Source organism: Engystomops pustulosus, chromosome 5 (assembly GCF_040894005.1).
Source record: "Engystomops pustulosus chromosome 5, aEngPut4.maternal, whole genome shotgun sequence".
Taxonomy (NCBI): domain Eukaryota; kingdom Metazoa; phylum Chordata; class Amphibia; order Anura; family Leptodactylidae; genus Engystomops; species Engystomops pustulosus.
In genome coordinates, this window is record NC_092415.1 from 166,021,914 (window position 1) to 166,043,341 (window position 21,428).

A 21,428-nucleotide genomic window follows, 5' to 3' on the forward strand; every position below is an offset into this window, starting at 1 on the left:
AAAAAAATCAACATTTATAATTATACTGTAGTCCAGACATCTCACACATCAGCATAACCATCTGAACTCCATCAGGAATGTCTTCTCTAAGTCCATGTACAACGATTTATGGTAAATTTAACGATCTAAAATTTAAAGCAACATTAATATTTAAAGACCATTTTTTCAACAACTTCTCTAACATCCTTAAAACTCTCCAAACCCTTAATTTCATTCTGTATTTCATGTGACACCATTTCTATTGGAATCATCAGCCCAATCTCTCAAGTTTAGCAATAGCATTGTCCCCCAAGGAGCGCTTCTAGTCAGCACCAGTGGCGGATTAAGACAACCATGGGCCCTGGGCTGTATAAAAATTGTGGGGCCCCACTGGACTTGAATTTTACATGCATAGGTATAGCCTGATCCATGATTAAGGACGCATCTAGCATCTGAAACACGTTGGAAATACCAGTGTGTCTGTACATGATTTTAAGATGACTTGAATAAAGATAAAGATTTCTTAACCAACTCCTTGGTTAAGGACACAAGGTAAATACACGTGGTGGAAGCTGGAATTTGCCTTAGTGGCAGTAGCTACATAGCTTGTTACCCCTGACCCCCTGCTATATTCGATCTAATACGGAGAACATTGGCACACACCAATTCTGAATTTTTCAAATGATTTTTATTTCAGTGATTCTATCACATAGCAGAGCCTTCACCATAGTATAAAGCAATTTAAAGAGTAATTTTTCACAGATCATAAATATTTAGTACGACATTTCGGTCATCACGACCTTTGTCAAGTAGGATCTGACCTAGGGCGGAAAAACATGCAGTAAATACAAGGCTAAAGTATGCTGTCTAGGGGGGAGGGGAGAGGGTATAGTGCAGATATATACATATATACAAAACGTCCTTTGTAGGAGATATTGAAACATCTGGGTATGTAGGTACTAAGATCAATATCGTAGGTAACACTGGCAAGATACAAAAATAATGGAATGGTGAGAGAAAGAAGTACTTCTTGTACTTGTACTTCTTTCTCTCACCATTCCATTATTTTTGTATCTTGCCAGTGTTACCTACTATATTGATCTTAGTACCTACATACCCAGATGTTTCAATATCTCCTACAAAGGACGTTTTGTATATATGTATATATCTGCACTATACCCTCTCCCCTCCCCCCTAGACAGCATACTTTAGCCTTGTATTTACTGCATGTTTTTCCGCCCTAGGTCAGATCCTACTTGACAAAGGTCGTGATGACCGAAACGTCGTACTAAATATTTATGATCTGTGAAAAATTACTCTTTAAATTACTTTATACTATAATGAAGGCTCTGCTATGTGATAGAATCACTGAAATAAAAATCATTTGAAAAATTCAGAATTGGTGTGTGCCAATGTTCTCCGTATTAGATTGAATGTGGATTGAGAATCCTACATTGAGCACCACCCTCCTCAAGTGTGCGGTCACTATTGTTCTGCGTGTCCCTGCTATATTCGATTCCTGTTAGGATAAGTCACTGGGTGCGCACGGGGGAGGGCCTCGCCCTGATCACATTTGTATTTCCATGGAAAATCATGCAATTGTTAGCTAGCACCTGGTGCCTTGCATTTAAACAATTCAAGACATCGGGTGCTGGTTACCATTTCTATGGAACGTATGTACGGCCGATATATGTCCCCCATACACTTCTATGGGCTCACAGCCCTGTACGGGAGCGGTACGGTGCAGCACACGTGCGGCACCGCACCGCTCCGTAGCCCGGGAAAAGATAAGACATGTCCTATCTTTTCCCGTGATACGGCGCTGTGCGCTGTATCTTCCTATGGAGAGGGGCGGGGATGAGCAGCGCTCATCCCCTGCTCCTCTCCGCAGCGCCGATGTATGCCCGCTGTACTATGGTACGGCGGGCATACATCGTGTGAATGTAGCCTTAGTCGGTGACTACAGGACTAGTAACTAACAGGTGATGCTCTACTCTAAAATGAGGAGAACTTCATTACTACTCCTTCTGCTTTTTCAACCCAGTTGTCTACCACACACAAACACCCCCTATGTGGATCTCCTTATGTATTATAATATATACTATATTCCCCCTGAATAAATTGTCATCTAGTAGTACCCCACTAATTCGATATACAGAGCCTCAGAGATTCATTATCCTATGTATAGCCCCCAGAATAAGATACAGTATGTATAGCACCCCTATTTTTTATACATACTTCACCCCCTGAATTGATTACATAACCCCCTAATTAATAAATCCCTTTCCGCACACCAATGTAATAGTACATCCGTGCAAGAAGACATACCATTACGTCAGGCTTCTGGCACCAACTCACAAGTGGAGATGGCACCAAAAGCAGAGGGAGTCAGTTCTATATAACAGCTGACACTCCGCTCTAACATCCATAATCAGAGTGGTCTCTGATCGCGGGTGTTAACCTTTTACACGGTCAAGCATGATTGAGGTGTGTAAGGGGCTTTCCTCTAGGGATCAGACTCCCCTGTGAGACTCTTCCAATGCTCTTCAGTGCAACCCTATGGTCTACCAAGCGCCCTGGGGCTGCCCGATGGCTCCTGCATTCAGATCCCTTCCGGATTTCACTGTAAGTTTCAGCACAATCACAACCTCTGGACACCACATATAATGTATTCACGTGAGTCTAAAAAAAGTTTCAAAAATATATAAAAACATAATATACATACGATGGGTTGTAAATAAACAGTACTGAGTGTGCATATATTTCCATACAGTGATATACCGAATAGGTGCTTTGTGCAGAGCCTGATAACGCAATAAACAGTTCTGAGTGTAAACGTATTTCCCTATTTCCATATAATGTTACATCTCAATACTGTTTTATCCAATAGACCCCATATAGACTACATATTTTTTATAAAGCCCCCTTATTTATTTGCTGCCCCATGTGCAGCTCCTTTCCCATTGGATTATATAACGCTCCCATAGACAGCCACAAACCCCTTCCAGGCCAACTATAACTATATAGCTAAAAGATCCCCCCATCCGGACTAACAGATATCCTTAGCAATAAGCATTCTAATCCCCACGGCCCCCTTTAATTTCTCATACCATTCCCCAAGCCTGTACTAACTACCAAATACCTCTTTGAATTCCATGAAGAGCCAGTTGTCTGCTAACATGCAGCGGGCCTAGACGGACAGGAAGCAGAGGAAGTGTCGGACATTTTTTGTGATGCACCAGGAACTGTTTAGTGCCTTGCAAACAGAGTGTCCGAAACTATGACTGGTGCACTCTCACAGCTGTTCACATTGCTGTAGGAATGCTAAGTTTCAGCAGCACCACTAAGTTAACATATAACAGATTTTTATGGAGGTTTGGGTGGCTGAGGTCCCATAGGAAGCCAGCATCCCCAGGAGGTCACCCATACCATCTATATGAGGATCCGCCATTGGCCATCACTTCTCCATGTGGTTGCTTGTAGCGCATTTGCAACACAGTAATGATTTTATCCCTTAAATTCTTTAACCATGTCACGACCTTTCGTAGTATCGAAATGATCTACTAATGCTAAGGTGGGGGCTGTAGCAATGACTGCCGTAAGGTCTTATTTTCAGGGGAGGCCTTGGAAAAGCTTGGAAGATATTGTACTAGGTCTTCCTTTCAGGGGGTGTCTTATCTTTGGAGAAACAATATATTATTCCTATTCATCTATTTATTCCTGCTATAGTTGCAAATGTATACTGCATGCTACGCTATTGTTTAACGTGTACAAGAGGCATGCAATGTATGTATATATTAACATATGATTGAGGTTTCTATCAGAGTTATATATTGGAATATCCTCTGAACATAAACTTCTGGTTAAAGGCTCAAACACAATGTAAACAAGGCTCAAAATTAAACAGGTTTTAAGAGTTTATCTGCACACTTCATTAACTTAAAGGGATTGTCAAGGTATCAAAAAAAAAAAAGTGGCTGGGGGAGTTCAGCTGCAGTGCCACTCGTGCTGTGTCTCTGTTCGTTTACAAACGATGGCCGTGCAGTCCCGACCACAGCCGGGCCTTCTCCTGCCTGGATCTACTGCTGTAGCAGGCGGTTGGCAGTGGTGTAAACAAACAGAGACCCAACAATGACAGCCGGCTCTTCAGCAGAACAGAAGTGGGGACAGAGGTAAGAATGTGTGCTTTATAATTATGAAAGTTTCCCCATTCTAATTTTTAAAAATTTGATAACTGTACCCCTAAAACATTAAAAATTTATTTGTTTTCCTCATATTCCACTTGGCAGCTTTTACATCTTTAGAACAGAAGAAGCGAACCAGTACTGGAACATGTTGTGTCTTAACACCTCCACCTCCTCCAATTTTCCCACCACCACCATTTTTCAGAGAACGCAGAAGCACAGTAAGTAACTCTTGATTAAGAATCTATTATCTTTACTGTTAGTTTATTAGAACAATGTCCAACCTAGGTTCATGCAGATGGCTAACATGTTTTGAACAGAAGTCATTGGTTACTATAAAACAATGGGACTAGCACTGTAATTTACCTGTAACTCGTTAAAGGAATATTCCAGATTGATTGATTGATTGATTGATTGATTGATTGATTAATCATCTACCTTTAAGGCACCCAGTATATTTTCTTAATATGTTTCCTGTTGCTGGTATTCCTCCGAGAAATGTATTAATTATTAAATTACCAAGTGGATGTTACACTCCATTGGTCAGGAAGTTGTATTTTGATGCTTGTGGGAAAAGTATGAAATATAGCCATAAGTAGTCCTCTTTCCTCTGATAATTACATTTACATAGTCAAAACCAGCAGTAAGTTTTTGTATGTATGCACTGTACTTTTCTATATTGAATTTGAAAACTTAATCAGTCTCTGTTTGTAGCCCTAGAGAACCCATGTTTCTGAAGAGAAAATGTTACCAGGATTAATTTTAGTAATTGTATAGAGCAGTGGTGGTGAACCTATGGCACGGGTGCCAGAGGTGGCACTCAGAGCCATCTCTATGGGCACCCTTGCCATCACCCAAGGGCATTGTTCGTCAGACAGGACTTAAAACCTCTTGCAGCCCAGGACCCTAGAAGGAAGCTACAATGATAATCCAAACTTTTTCTCCTTCTTTCTACTGTATTGGTTTCCCTCAGATGCATACACAATTCAAACCTGCGAAAGAGCAGGGAGTAATAAATTACTGCTTAAATTGTCGCATTGGCACTTTGCGAAAAATACATGGGTTTTGGTTGTAGTTTGGGCACTTGATGTCTAAAAGGTTTGCCATCGCTGGTATAGAGGATTGTGTAATTTTTAATCTGTAATTTGGGTTTCTGAATTGTTCAAGGACTTGTGTAGTCAGGTGCATGTTTGACTTATTAATATTAATTGTTAATTTTAAGATAGCTGATGGCAGCAAGGAAAGTGAGTACCAGGGCTAAGAGTTAAATTTACAATAAAGGCACCATCTTGCATAGGTGGGCAGGCGTTGTGTGCTAAATTTGAGTCAGTCTAGCGAAGGTGCACACCGTGAGGTAACTTGAGAGTGGGAGGTTTGTCACAATACAGCTGATACTTAAAAGAAAATCTACCTTCAAAATCAAGCATGGATATAGGAGACTGGGCAGGTATATAAAGGAGTTCCTGGACACCACCCCTAGTAGCTGACAGGACCAGCTGTCCAGCACTCAAGTTAACCATTGCTGGACTGAGCTCCCAATACAGCAACAACCTAAGCCACAGATCAGCAATCAGTTTTCTGAGGAAAATAAAATACTTATTGACTTTGATCATTATATGAGTGTCAAATTGTCTTTTCTACTGAATTAGGGTGGTACCCTACATGTGCACCTATTACCCAGGTGGAGTGAAGTGTATACAGACAAACTCTCAAATATATAAGACACTATTGATAACATGTACTGTGCATGCATTTATGAGAGCTTACTCTAAGAAATAATTACAAGTTCTGTATGGAAGAAGGGAGAAACCCGTCTGACCCTGCTGGACGGGACGTTTTACAATGAATTGGAGGAATAGAAAATATAAAATACACATGCAGTATTTCTAATAAGAGCAGAGCAATATAACAGCTGAAGAAAGGGTTACAGGGTATCAGTCAAGAAAGAAAAATGAATTATCCTATTTCGATTAATGATTTCTGGAATCTGTGATTCCTCATCTGGTAAGTTTTCTATTCTGCCCTTGAAAACAATTACTCATGCGAAACCTGCCACTGGAAGCTAAGGCCAATCTAGCTAATAGATCCTAGTGAATTTCATTAGCTCTATGTGCAGCCCTTACTGATTGTTACACAGGCTACTCTTCCAGAAGGACGTTCTAGAAAAATGAAACCTTTCTTCAGGGTTGATTGGGTTGTACTTTTAGCTTCACTGCTTACCAGCATAGTATATTAGCCTTGTACAGTCATTAACATGACAAAACATGCATCATCCATATGTCACATCATATTTCAGTGTCATTAATCACAAGACTTTGTATACAGGTTTAATATGTCATGATGTGAAGCTACATGCAGGTTATTCATCAAAAAATGGAAAACATACATAACATATTTGGTCACCAAAATAATCAAATGTAATTGTTTACATATATTTGGACATCCATATTACAGCTACCAAATTAGGACATGGATGGCATAAAAGAATGTAAACCGTATATTTAGAATAAAAATGGGAATGCTTTCCAGATGCTTCTACTAGTTAACACTGCAAATTAGGATCCTGGTAAATACTTCATTAAAATATAAATTTTAATAATGACAACTAAAAATATATAAATAATGTAAAACCCTCTTGCCATGTTGCATTATTCACATTACTAGCAGTCAAGTGTCTTAGCGTATAAAGATCAGACTTGTATTCTAAAACGGGGCAAATTTGCTCATGGCAACCAATCAGAGATCAGCTTTTATTTTCCCACAGCTGTTTATAAAATGAAACCTCAGCTCTGATTGGTTTCCATGGGCAACTAGAAGCGTTTTAGCTCAGACCCTTCTGATAAATATTCCCAAAATATCTTTATTTAGTCTTCTTATTATCAACTCCCTTAAAAAACTATTTGTGCGCTGGTGCTATTAAAATGGAACTGAACCAAATACCAAAAAACTAAAAATTATTGAAATGTCATATATACACCATGAATAAACTACCGTATCCATAACAAACACCTTTTTTTTACCATTCTGGTGGGGCCAGCGCACAAATTGTTGTTTATGGGTGTCGTTTTTAAAGGGGTTATCCGGGTTTTAAAAATTACTGAGGGCAGGGCTGGGGTGGGCTATTTAAAAATAATAAACATGTACTTACCTCCTCCAGCGCCGTCGATGTCCGTTTGATCCATGCCCCTGTTTGTTTACAGGGGCACAGAAGCCGTGCACAGGGAGCTTCCGGTCCTCGATGTGGCCGGCTCCTCCCATCCGTCCCTATCTCTTAGCGTTGTAAGCGCTGGGAGATGGTGTCGGATGGGAGCTTATGGCTGGACGGAAGCTCCCTGTGCGCCCTTGTAATGAAACCGGCGCACAGAGAAGACCGGCCGCGACTCGGGACATCGGCGGTGCCAGACGAGGTAAGTACATGTTTATTATTTTTAAATAGCCCTCCCTAGCCCGGCCCTCAGACCCGGATAACCCATTTAATAAGACTAAATAAATCATATTTAGTGGCGTAACTAGAAGCTGGTGGGCCCCAGTGCAAAGTCTGTGCCAGGCCCTGACGATAATGTATGGTTTATTGTAATAGTCTTCTTGTATGGGAAAGTGACACCATAGGGGCCCCCTAAACCTCTTGGGCCCTGGTACAACCACGACGTCTGCACCCCTTCAAGTTACGCCCCTGATCATATTGTTTTTAGTAATTTTACCACTCAATGAGGCTTGATATATGTTTACTAGACAATATTGGCAACAAACTGCCAGATTTTAATTGGTACATATCATATCATATCATCCCTGTTTATTCCCGCACTTACATATTCACTTCCACTTTAGTGGGCACATCTAAATAGTGTTGTCCGGGATCCAATTTCTTTTAATATGGCTCCAGGGGGTATCAGAATATCAAACAAGCTGTACTCACCTCTCTCCAGCGCTCCAGTTAATTGCAGTATTTCCAGTCATTACAGGCCTCTGCTCAGCCATGATGCAGTGATGAGACCCTCAACAGCATGCTTTAGTGGGCACACGACTGTTAACGTGAAATTACCGATAAGGCAATGTATACAGCAACACACATCCTATAGCCTTTGACCATTCATTCCTCGGCCTTAGAATTGTTCTCCAAGCGCAGCCAGCACCCGTCTACATCAAGAGGCCGCAGTGGGGCACAAGTGATGGAGTATGATAAATGTCCCCCTTGTCTCTTACAAATTCTGGACATGTCCAGCCAAATCAATGGTAAAGTAGGGCTTATCTATATGTGTTCTCCTTTTATTATTACTGACAGAAAATTATCTTATAATATGGAAATATTAAAACTAATGCTTCTTCAAACTTACTGAGAAAATGAGCCAGAAAGCAATACCCTTATAGAAAGGCTGCAACCAGAAAAAAATGTGATGTTTTATCTGTACTCAGTTTCACAGTTTCTTCAAATTAATTTTCTTAATATTTTTGTCTTTTATTAAGATATATGACCTGGATTATCCAAACTCACCTCTGGAATTTAATCCCACAATACCTTTATGTGTACCAGGCCCACCTGGGCCAGAAGGGCCTCCAGGACCTCAGGTCTGTATATTAGGATTTTTAACACTGATTTAAATCAAATGTCTCTGAATCTTCAAATGCACATTCTCACTATTTTTTTTGCATACACAAAATGTAAGACTTGTTGACCTTTTGTTATATTAAATGCGGAAATAAAAGTTTCTTCTCTAAGTGAGACATAACAAACTCTCAGATGCTTTACTTTAATCACACTACTATTTATTTTTCCTATCACAAACTAAGTTATTAAGATTAAATAGTTGTCTTCTTGTGCCAAAATCCATTATGAATGCAAAGTAGAGCCAATACTAGTTGTACATTTTATAGGGAAAATCTACTGTGGGTTATCTACTTAAAGGACATCTTCCAAGAAGAATTGTAAACCAAGCCCACTGACATACTGGTATGTGCCCCCTCTGGCAGGATCTACTTTTCTTTTAGGTTCTGGTTTTTACAAAAAAAGGCTTTTTAAAATTATGCAAACTCCATAGATTTATTTGGTTAATTTTAAAGCCTTTTTTTCTTAAAAAAAGCTACACCTCTAGAGTGGTACATGGTTTAATATTTACTGATATGCTTAAAAACATCATGATAACATTATTGAGTGATGGAGATATGCGTCCGTTGCCTGATGCAGAAATGTAAATATTGCCAGATAAAACATTAGATATGGTCATACTCATTTACCCGAATACTTGCATCTACAATTGTACTTAAGGAAAACAGTTGTACCTTGCCGTGATTCAGGATAGTATGTAGGTTATTGGGTGTGGATTTGGGCTATGGACGTTATGTCATCAATCCTTTAGCGATCCCTTATAATTCCCGCCCCTTACAAGGGCAGTACCCGTACTGCCCCTGAACAGTATTGGCCCCCAAACACCTCCCTGATGCATTTTCTCCTTATTGGATTCTTCAGAAGGATTGCTGGTGCTGCTAAAGACTGAGGGCTACAGAAGTGGTAGCTTTACTGGTTTACTGTATAGTCCTGTAAGGCCTGAATCCTCCTCTGGCCATATGAGAGTGCTGCATACCACCTGTCCTGGAGGTGGACCCGGTAGTTCATGTATCTATTGCATTCTCATTTTCATTATATTCTTAGAACCTTGCTAGAACCTTAAGTCCTCCTCCCTTCAGGCCCCGCACAAGGTATAATTCAATGAATCAGCTTTGAATGGTGTGTTCCTTAAAAGGAATCTACTGTAGGAAACTACAGACCTATAATACCCATACTCCTCTTCACCTCGATCTTAACGCTGGTCTTCTTTAATCTTGACCCGCTGGAATCTTGACGTCACCTCTCCAGCAGGATTAAAGAAGACCAGCACCTGGATCGAGATGAAGAGGAGTATAGATGAGTATGTGTACATTAATCTAGCTTCACTTTAGTGGAAGATTTCCTTTAAAGAGTGCTATATATGTAATCTACCCTCATTATCCTTTGCTTTGTTGTTCTCTCAGTGTTACTAAGTTTACCTGTCCATGGTGCTGAATTTCTTAAATACCAGAAAATCAACCATCAGTATTACGTATCCTTTTGAGTTGCCCAAATTTGAATAAATGACATTTAGTATATGGTAAATTAAAATTTAACATGAAAGCACTAAGGAGTATGTAAATAGTATCTGCTCTACCAAAGTTTGTCCATTACATCATTGGAATGGCAGATGTGATTGCTTCAATTTAGGTTGCCTTCATGTGCAAATGCATAGACATGAAAGAGAGAAGGTTAGGAGTTTTGGCATGTAAATAGTGATCTTCCCAATATTCATATCCAGAATATTTGATAAGAATTCAAGCCAGTTAGACCCTATCCACAGATCACGAAAACGAGGGGTCCGATGAGGTCCCAGTTACCTCAGTCAGATCGCTCCGGGAAAGTAATGGAGCAGAAGGACGCGCATGACCTGCTCCATTCATCTCTATGGAGCTGACGGAGATCGCAGAGCGCGGCGTTCAGCTATTTCCATCGGCTCCTTTGAGATGGAGCGGCAAGGGGCTGACTGAGGTAACTGGGGCCCCATCGGACCCCTCATTTTCGTGGTCTGTGGGTGTCACAGCACTGAGTCCCCCACGATCAGCAAGTTAAGCCCTACCCTGTGGATAGGGCCTAACTTTGATTCTTGGGGAAACCCCTTTAAGTAATTCAGCTTCTCTGTGCCTTTTCGGCTAGTTCTTTCTCCTGTAGTGAGTAGTTTATCTGACGTCTCACACACAGCACAGAGATAAAGAAGGGAGGCTATAGATTAACTCTTACCATACCTAAAGAATATTTCCTGCTCTATACATAGATAAGATTATCCGGGAACTGCCTGTAAAGAGTTAAGGTTTTAGTAATTTTAACAAGCTCCTTATTTCTCAGCTGTCAGTGGGTACAGGACAAAAAGCTGATTCACACAAAATGCTTAAATAAGAAAGAAAAGAGGAAATCAAGTATATTACAGAGACTACTATTATCACCACTATTTTTTTTTTGCAATTTTGCTAAAGAATTAGTTACACTTTAATCTCAAAATAGGATTGGAGCACAAAGAAAAGAAACAAAAATGTGATTCCTTCTATACAAAAATAAACTTCCTTCTTATTTTCCGACTTCTCCCACATAACAGATACTCCAGACTTGTAATAGCTTCTACACCTTATGATGTAAGACTTATCATATGACATTTATTTTTTTTTTATCACTAGGGGCCTGCAGGTTTTCCAGGGACATCTGGACCAAAAGGAGAAAAAGTATGTTGCTATCTATGTGCCTTTTCTGCTGACATCTTTTTGAAGCTTCATTTAATTATTTAGCGGTTTTATTTTTTGATGCTCTGTGACCTATTTTTACAAAGCGCCAGCATCTGACTTCAGTCAGCACGAATACCCTTTCTTGTGTGCATGTAGGACACAAAAACTATGGCCTGGATTTAAATTTCAACACTTTGAATAGCAAAAAATGTTCTGTGTTAAAGTGGTTGGCCATGTACTGTATATAAATGTTCATCAGGGTAAGTAAAAGCCCCTAATATATGGCCAATGTCACCCTCCGGCAGCAGGACTTCCTGTGACATCCTGTGTCACGATGGCTTCTGATGGATGGAAGGACCTTGCAAACATTACTATATGCATGTCATAAGGCTCCATTATCAGAGACCTGTCATTGTGCCTAGTCCCTTATCATACACAATTTTTTTAACACCCTTTGATCTGAGTCTGTGTAGTGTAGTAATGCTCTAAAAGCAAGTAATGACAATAATAATTCCTTTATTTATATAGCGCACACAGAGTTTGCCAAATTGGTCCCTGTCCCCAATGGGGCTCACAATCTAATCAACCTACCAGTATGTTTTGGAGTGTGGGAGGAACCCAGAGGACCCAGAGGAAACCCACACAAACATGAAGAGAACATAAAAACCGTTTGCAAATGTTTACACTTGGATTTGAATCCAGGTCCCCAGTTTTGCAAGGCTGTAATGCTAACCACTATGCCACCGTGCAAGTAGTCACAAACTGATGATGTTGGCCCAGATTTACTAAAGCCCCTGCGCCAGTTTTCTGTCTGACTTTGCACATTCTTTCATGTGCAAACTGCTTGCACACGTATTTAAGAAGTGACCAAGACACTTTGTGGCACACCCTGCACTGTACACGACGTCTGGGCAGTGCATGCAGCGCCAGATTCATGAAGAACGTGCGCCAGAAATACTGAATCTGTCGAAATCTGCATTATACACAGGCAAACTGCATGTAGTGCAGTTCGCACTGTTTTTAGTAAATGTGGGACGTTATCCTTTCATGGATATGCAAATCAAGTGCAAAACAAACAAGTGCATATTTGTCGACACTAATATAAAATGTTCTGTGTTTTACAGGGTGAAATTGGCAGACCGGGAAGAAAGGTAAAGCCAAGCTTCTTTTCTGCTCTGTGTAATGTACATAACATACTCCCTATTGTTTTTGGAGTTCAAATGAGAGGTGTAGTCTATGGGTAAGCTTAAAGGGGTTGTCCACTTTAAGCAGATTCCAGCAAATAATTGATATTTGTGTAATAATTTATGTGTAATAACAACACTTTCTGTATCAATTTTTCATGGTTTTTTAAGATATCTGCTCCCTGTCATGCAACAGGAAGCTTCATTGTTTACTTCCTGTAGATAAACATGTGTCTATAGTCATGTGATGTCAAACAGGTGCACGGCTTGTTATCTGCATTAGAGGAAATGACTAATACTCACACAAAAGGGTGAAAACACCTGCACTTTTTGGTGTGGATTTATATAAATGAAGATTATTGCAACGCATCTGTCACGAAAGGCTCTCGTGATCAGAGAAGACAAGCACTGAGCTGTATTTCTTCAGGTTTTATTCCAGTATAACAACAAGTTACATATCAGCTATGTCCTATGGAAGAGCGCCGCAGCTTGCTCTCCAGACAGAGGTTCCTCAACCACTGCTTCTAAACAAGTTTTCAAACAAAAGCCCCACAACTAAATCCACCCCACATCCTCTGCTATCTGGTTATCACCTAGTGGGGGGTGGGGGGAATTTATTACCCTAGTACAGCAACCTGTTGTGGAGTCACTGCGACTTCTGGAGGAGAGTAGAACATTCCAGGACTATAAACTTCCAGAGGTCCATGTTACACACATGATTATATACGAATACACATGTAGCACAATACAAACCTCATATAATGACACATCTCAATCATACGTTACAGCCTACCATAACAGCATCTCCGTGTGAATAGCGCTTTATTTGCTTGTGCACAGCTCATTATAACACACAAATCAAAGCTGTGTGTTATAACGAGCCATACACCTGACTGACATTACATGACCATGTGCCGGTATTTATCAGCAGGAAGTAGATTGCTTATAATGGCAAACACTTCTTATAGAATGATCGCAAGCAGAGATCTGGAAATCCATTAGGAATTGATACATTGGAAAATGTATTAACTTTTCATTACACAAACAATATTAATTATGAAGACAGGGAAACAAAGAACAGTGGTACTCACAGAGGTCGCGATAACACCTCTACACGCGTCATAAATGTGTTTAGAGGCTGATTTACTCCCAAAAAAAATCACCAAGCGTATTAATACGCTTGTGATTTCCCTGTGGGCTGCCGCTTCCCCTGTGACAGCGCCGGCTGCGATCCTGCAAGATATTCTCTGCAGGATCGTAGCGCTGAGTGGCTGGAGGCAGGACAGGGAGGGACTTCCTGCTCACCGTCCAAACCTCTCCCGCGGGGCGCCGAGAGATAGGTGAGAGATGGCGGAGCCGTGCGAGGGGTGGGGGCGGAGCCGAGCGAGGGGCGGGGCCGGGGGGGGCGAGGGGTGGGCCGGGATATCTGTTGCCGGGGCTATGCTCCTGATCTGTGTACGATCGAGCACACAGCCAGTAACAGGATTGTGCTGTCTATGTGACAGCTCGATTGTGTACTGGGACAGGGGCCCGATTATTATCAGTCTCCTGTCACAGCAGCCCCTGTATACAGAGAGAGGCTGCAGGGAAGGTGCTGTATGCACCCTCTCTGCAGGTCTCTGTATAAAGATCACTGATGACACTGATCCAATGGGCTCTTACCATTAGATCCCTGTTATCTGTGATCTACATTTGAGTAAAACAAGGAACACATATATTATGTGTTCCTCTCTAAATGTGCCTCTGTAAACAAAAAATAAAAAACAGCAGAAAATAACTTAAATAAAATTTCAGCAGCATCAGCCGAGGTCAGCCATAGTCCGCTCTGTAGACAATAAGGCTGCATTCACACAAACGTATGCCCGCCAGGCCGAAGCCGTGCGGGCATGCATTTGGTGCCATGGAGAGGAGGAGGGGGTCACCCCACCCCTCTCCATTGAAATGCATTGGGTACTGCCTGTAACACAGGGAAAGACATGTCATTATTCCATGTACGGACCAGTATCTGTGCGGCCATTGCCATCTATTGGGAACATATGTACAGCCACAAGCTTGCGGCCGTGCATACGTCCCCCATATGGTAGTGTGAATGTAGCCTAAGGGTGAGGTTATTACATACGTTTTCAAACGCATCACAACAGCTGAGAAGAGATTTGTCCAATTACATTGCTGTCAACATTGTGTTAACAAAACACATGCATCAACGCAATTTTATTGCATGCGTTTTGTAAACGAAATGTTGAAAGCAATGTAATTGGGCAAATCTCTTCTCAGCTGTTGTGATGCGTTTGAAAACGTATGTAATAACCTCACCCTTAGGCTACATATGTGTTTGAAAACGCCATGTGTGAACACACCATAAAAATGTTGTGCACCACTCGTTTAATACATACTTGCTATTTGAGGGCGCATTCATACGATGTGTTGCGTTTTTGACGCATTCCAAAGGCTTCAACCTTGATCACATGCTGAAGTAACATTGCGTTTCCATTGCATATGCTGAAACACAATGTTACTTCAACATGTGAAGCTTTTGGATACGTCAAAAACGCATAAAAAAGGTGTGAATGCGCCCTAAAGGGGTTTTCCCGAGAATTCTAATTAGACCCTAGCCTGGGATTTATACATTTATTAGTGAAAATTTCGTACTCCTCCTCGGTTAAAAATACTCCTCAAAAATTGTGAGAGGAGTATTATTACCCTTCTGGAAAAATGTTAGTGCGACCTCTGGGTACTCACCAAATCGGATGCAGCAGAAGAATAGTTTTATTAATTATTTGCTGTAACGTGCTTAAAGTGGACAAACCCTTTAAGTTGTATCTATATGTTTCCATAATTTCTCATGAGCTCTCTGTCCCACCAGCTAAGCTCCTGGTTCATGCAATAAATGTGTTGTGAAGTGATGTTATAGACAGAAAAGCCAGATAGGACAGTAACTAACCGGAAGGTCAGGCGCGGATAGCAATGTGTAAAAATTTTATTTTGTCTTGTCTTGCCAATGCAGGGAATCATCAATTTCAAACAAGATAATAATTATCTGTTTCTATGAGCGACTGCATTTCTTCTAAGTAAACTTAGTAGTCTGGGATATCATTGCAGTCAGATGAGTCCATCATAAAAATACTTTGTACGGCCTCTGCGAGCCTGGCGTTTAGATGCTCGCGTAGTAGATACCATACTGGCAAGCTACAAATATCTTAGGTCCTCACATGGTCTGCAACATCATATACATCCTCTCTCTGTCGGAAGTGCTCAGATTTAGAAGCAGAAGAAGAAAGTGTTATTTATAAACTGGCTTGTAGATACTTTAAAAGAATTGGAAAACACCATGTGATCTCCTCTGACCCTCAGCTAGGGAAAATCCAAAGACAAGTCTGCATTAGGTCATAGATCATTGGTATACAATGAAAACACTCTTTATCCTTTATCCTATTTCTTTGCATTTGTTTACCAGAACAAATGTGATGCACTTCAATTTCTTTTTGATAAGATAAAAGCAGTACAAAGACCGATTAGACAAAGTGATGTGTTACTACAACTAATTCATGATAAATTTGCTACATTTCTCCCACTGCAATTTAATCCTTAGTGTTTTCCTATGACAGGGTCACAACTAAGGTTTTTGGGACTGTAAAGCCATCATTTGACATTAAACCTGACAAGTATACTACCTGTATATACACGAGTATAAGCCAAGGCTCCTACTTTTACCAGTAAAAACTGTGAAAACCTATTGACTTCAGTATAATAAGCCTAGGGTGGGAAAAGCATTGGTCACTGACTCCCCCAGTATATAGCTATTCAGCCTCTTCTCCCCAGTATATAGCCACCCAGCATTCCCCCTGTATACAGCTAGCCCTCTTTTCCTGTATACAGCCAGTCCCCTGCCCCTGTATACAGCCAGCCCCCTGCCCCTGTATACAGCCAGCTCCTGCCCCTGTATACAGCCAACCAGCCCTCGTTTGCTCCATGTATACAGCCAGCCCTCGTTCGCTCCATGCTGTCTGCCTGCACGCACAAAACTATTACAGCGTCAGAGCCTGTGACGTCGCACGGACCTGCCACTGTTGGACGTATTGCAGAGAACACCTGCGGGGAGCATCGGAAAGGTGAGTATAGATTTTCTTTTTACTCATCTATAAGCCGAGTTTGGGTTTTTCAGCACATTTTTTGTGCTGAACAACTCGGCTTATACTTGAGAATATATGGCACTTGGAAGTAAATTTGGAAGTATAATTGTATATCAATACAATTTAGATAATGAGTTTGATAAGAAATATCTATAGCAGTGGTTGTGAACCTATGGCACGGGTGCCAGAGGCGGCACTCAGAGCCCTCTCTGTGGGCACCTAGGCCATTGCCTAGCACAGAGTTTACCAGACAGGAAGACAGGCCTCCTCCTCCACAACACATTCTTGGTTGCCTGAGACTGCAGGATAAGGAGATGTGGACAAGGCTGGTTACCTACAGTAAGCCCCTTGATTCGTCCTGTCATCCTGGACGGATTAAACAATGATATTTAAAAATTTTCCTCCTTCTTTCAACGTATTTGCGTCCTCAGTCCGCTTATACGATTCAAAGCAGAGGCCGAGCAGTTAAAAACAAGCCACTACTTAAATTGCCATGTTGGCACTTAACGATAAATAAGTGGGTTTTTTGTATTTCGGGCACTCAGTGTCTAAAAAGTTCTCTATCACTGATCTACAGGCATGTGTAAATCTCAGAAAATGAGAGGTCTAAAAGAAATTAATTATATCCCACTAATTTTTTTTATCATTACCCACACTGTGTTTTACTATACAAGCTATACATTTTGCATATGTATTTTTTACACAGGGCAAGACAGGTTCTCCTGGTGTTCCAGGTATGCCAGGTCCTATAGGACCAGCAGGACCAATGGGACAAAAGGTATGTATTCTAAAATTATGTATTTTTGTAAGTTAATTTTGGTTTTGTAATCACATCTTTATTTCCCAGTTTATCGGCCATTTTTGGTTTACAAAACTTTTTATGCCCTCACAGTATTTATTTTATATCAGTTACTGAAAATTAAGTTACATAAGAGCAATATGTAGCCTGTGACAGAGAATCATATTTTGTAGATAAAGATTTCATTTTGATATTCTTCCTGTCTTGTAACTTTTGCGTATGGTATATTCTATGCTAAAAAAGACTCACAAACAGCATAGATGGTAGATGCAGCAGAAGTGCATATGTGTGACCACCACTAGATATCAATGGAATGGTGGTCACAAATGTACATCTTAGAGACCCGGTTCTAGGTATTGTTGGATTACAGTGATATCACCCCATAGAGATCATACGTTTATCACCTATCCCAAGGATAGTTCCTAAATGTTGTTTGTGGGCTCACAACATGGCATGTATCAATCTTTTTCTGATATCATGTTGTAATATAAAATATAGGGTTTGTTAATGATAAATGAACATTTACACTTTAACATATGAAGCTGCCCATATAAATAGGACAGAATATACGTTTATAGAGCAATAATATTACAAAAGCCTCATCATGACATCGGGTTCAATAATTACACATAAAACAACTGAATCATATTAATTAATGCAACCTTTATTTTCAGGGTGAAAAAGGGGACTCTGCATCACTGGGAGTGCCAGGATCTAGAGGACCAATGGGCCCCAAGGTTTGTTAAATTATTCAAATCTAAAATATGTGTTACTCCACTTTTCAACCCGATGCTGGAATAAACAATAATCAAACTATCCAGCAAATTAAACATGATTCCTATAAGTAAATAGTAAAGTGTAATGCATAGGTAATTTCTTAAAATGTAATAATATCAGAGTTAGTGAACCCTACAGAAATAAAAAAAATTGAAGCAAAGGATTGTTAAAGGGAACCTGTCACCAGTGACCTCATTTTCACTAAAGACAGATTGTAAAAGCCCATGACACCTGCAGTGCACATATGCCTTTTCTAAGCATTGGAATTACAATATAATTGTGTGTTATAACTTACTCTTGCATCCTGACAAAATCCTGGGGTAGTCACAGGGGCTGGACTTTGGTTTGGATGCATTTCAAAAAACAACATGTGACTTGTCTGAGCTGCAGGCTGCCTCCATGTTTGTGCTCCTGTACAGCTCGCCCCCCCCCCCCCACTGATGTCAGGCTGACCAGGCTGTGACCTCTGAGAAGAAGCAGGAGGTGGAGCTGTAGAGGAGCACAAAGGTGGGGGCTAAGCTCTGAGGAGGGAGTAACACAGACAAGTCACATGTTTTTTTAAATGCATCCAAACCAAAGTCCAGCCCTGTGACTACCCCAGGATTTGTCAGGGTGCAAGGTAAGTTATAACACACAATTTTTGTAATGCAAATACTTACAAAAGGCAAAAAAAATTGCACTGCAGGTGTCATGGGCTTTTACAATCTGTCTTTAGTGAAAATGAGGTCCCTGGTGACAGGTTCCCTTTAAGCAGGTGGTAATAAGAAGTCATGGAAAAGCAAATCAAGAAACCTTGGATTCTTTGTCTGTCCTTACTATAGTGTTGTATAAACAGTTGTTTGGCTACTGCATGTATAGTTCATCAGGGCTCCTGCTCAGTTTGATATTTTTAGATAAATCAAGAATGCAGCTTTTTATACTCTCACATCATTATTTCTAGGAAACATAAAGGGTTGTCAGCTTTTAGCAAATAATTTATATTGTTTGTGTAGTTATACAGTTTTCCAATATACTTTCTTTATCATTTCCTCATGGTTCTCTAGATCTCTGCTTGCTGTCCTTTCTTTAGAAAGCTTCTATGTTTCCATTGGATAGAAATCTGCCCCTGGTCATGTGATGTCACACAGGTGCATGGCTCAATCACAGAGAGTAATCAGAGCTGTGTGTTATAACGAATTGTGCACCTGTGTGACATCACATGACCAAGGAATCATTTCTATCCACAGGAAGTAAAAAAAATGAAGCCTCCGGTTGAATTATAGTCAGCAGACAGCAAGATATTTCACTATATAATTACTTGTTCAAACAATGACTGCCTCCTTTAGTCCTGTATAAATGCATTTTTCTACGTGTGTTTTGCACTAAGGGGACATGTGAGATACTTTTTCTTTCGTTTTTAGTCTATATATTTTTTTTCGATATTTTTTTCTGTTTGTTCAAAAGAAATATTAAGATGTACAACCTAATGATTTTCTAAAAAAATTGTTGATATGAACCTGTCTGCAGAATATTCATCTGACTTTCCATTTACAAGCCGGATACAAAGCATTTGTCATTTAAAGGGATTTCCCAGTTTTAGCAAATAAATGTTATTGTTAATATAGTAAAAAGTTATACAATTTTCCAATAGACTTTATGTATCAATTCCTTGTGGATCTCTAGATCTCTGATTGCTGTCACTGTTTAGGGAGCTTCTATGTTTACCTCCACTGGATAAATACCATGTATTGTCACACAGGTGGATGACTTCTTATTACCACAGAGGCTAATGAAAACTGTGTGTCCTAACGAGCCAAGCACCTGTGTGACATCACATGACCAGGGACAGATTTCTTTTCATTGGAAGTAAACAATAAAGTTTCCTATAGCAAGCAGAGATCTAGAAAACCAAGAAGAAATGATAGATAAAATATATGGGAAAATTTTATAACTTTTCATTATACAAAAATTAGAATACAACATTTGTTTGCTTTAACTGGAAAACCCAGTCTTTGCATTTCAGCCTCAAATCATTATTCATCTTTCCAAAACAGGCAGCCACCCACTCCTAAAATGTTTTTTTTTCTGCTACATCTTCTTTAAAGCCCTCTAAATATGTTCTTCAGTGAGGAGACAATAGGAGTTTAGGAATAGTCTATCCATATACACCATGTTTTATTTAGGCTTATAACACCACCAAGCTAAACCACGACTAACACAGAGTCCTCAGCATTTCTGCATGGCAGGATACATGCCAGGGTTTTACCTTGTATCATAGAGTTTAAATTTGATCATGAATGGCCAGCTGAAAGGGGATCCTAATACATGGAGAGCTGTCAGTCACTTTGTGTGGGCGGAGGAAATCAGGACTCCTACCAGCACTTCTAGGAGTCTTGTCAAGATTTACTTTTATCTCAAAATTTTCACCCACCTTATATAAACCTATTTATCACATAGCTGAACTTCTCTGTGTGTGTCATATTTTGTTAGTGCAGTATAAGGGTCTGGCATATCTGTAGATATTCCCAAGGAAGGATTTTTGTGTGGAAAATCTGCTGCATACTACAGTACAAATTAGATTTTGAAACTCTCATGTACACAGTCTGGATTTTTGTCTGTGTAGAAATTTATATTTCAAAATCTGCTACATAATAATTTTCTGATGCAGATTCTATGCCAAGTCAATTAGAGGTGACCTTTATAATCTATGTATAGATGTGAATGGAACACATGTAATTTAGCAACAGATAAGGACAATGATAATCCCGATTATGTCCATTTACCTTAAGTCCCCTGAAGGCTTTAACAGTTAAAGGAATATTCTTAAAGGGGTATTCCCATTTCGGAAAATTAATGTTATTCTTTGTATGATTAAAAGTTATACAATATTCCAATATATATATCAATTTCTTGTGGTTTTCTGGATCTCTGCTTGCTGTCCATCTATAGAAAGTTTCTATGTTTACTCCCAGTGGAAGAAATCTGACCATTAGTGTCACAGAGAATAATCACAGCTGTGGGTTATCATGAGCCGTGCACCTCTGACCATGGTCAGATTTATGTCCACTGGAAATAAACAGCAAGCAAAGATCTAGAAAACCAGGAGGAATTGATGCAG

At 40.1% G+C, this 21,428-nt stretch overlaps 1 protein-coding gene across 2 annotated transcripts in view; it reads left to right on the top strand.

The window, feature by feature from the left end:
• COLQ (collagen like tail subunit of asymmetric acetylcholinesterase) overlaps positions 1 to 21,428 on the top strand; it is a 69,538-nt gene that overhangs the window by 23,597 nt on the left and 24,513 nt on the right. For both annotated transcript variants that reach the window (XM_072153693.1, XM_072153694.1), the window contains exons 2-7: positions 4,269 to 4,384; positions 8,628 to 8,729; positions 11,397 to 11,441; positions 12,566 to 12,592; positions 17,462 to 17,533; positions 18,229 to 18,291. In XM_072153693.1, coding sequence (XP_072009794.1) covers positions 4,269 to 4,384; positions 8,628 to 8,729; positions 11,397 to 11,441; positions 12,566 to 12,592; positions 17,462 to 17,533; positions 18,229 to 18,291 — 425 coding nt within the window. The remainder of the gene's footprint in view (positions 1 to 4,268; positions 4,385 to 8,627; positions 8,730 to 11,396; positions 11,442 to 12,565; positions 12,593 to 17,461; positions 17,534 to 18,228; positions 18,292 to 21,428) is intronic.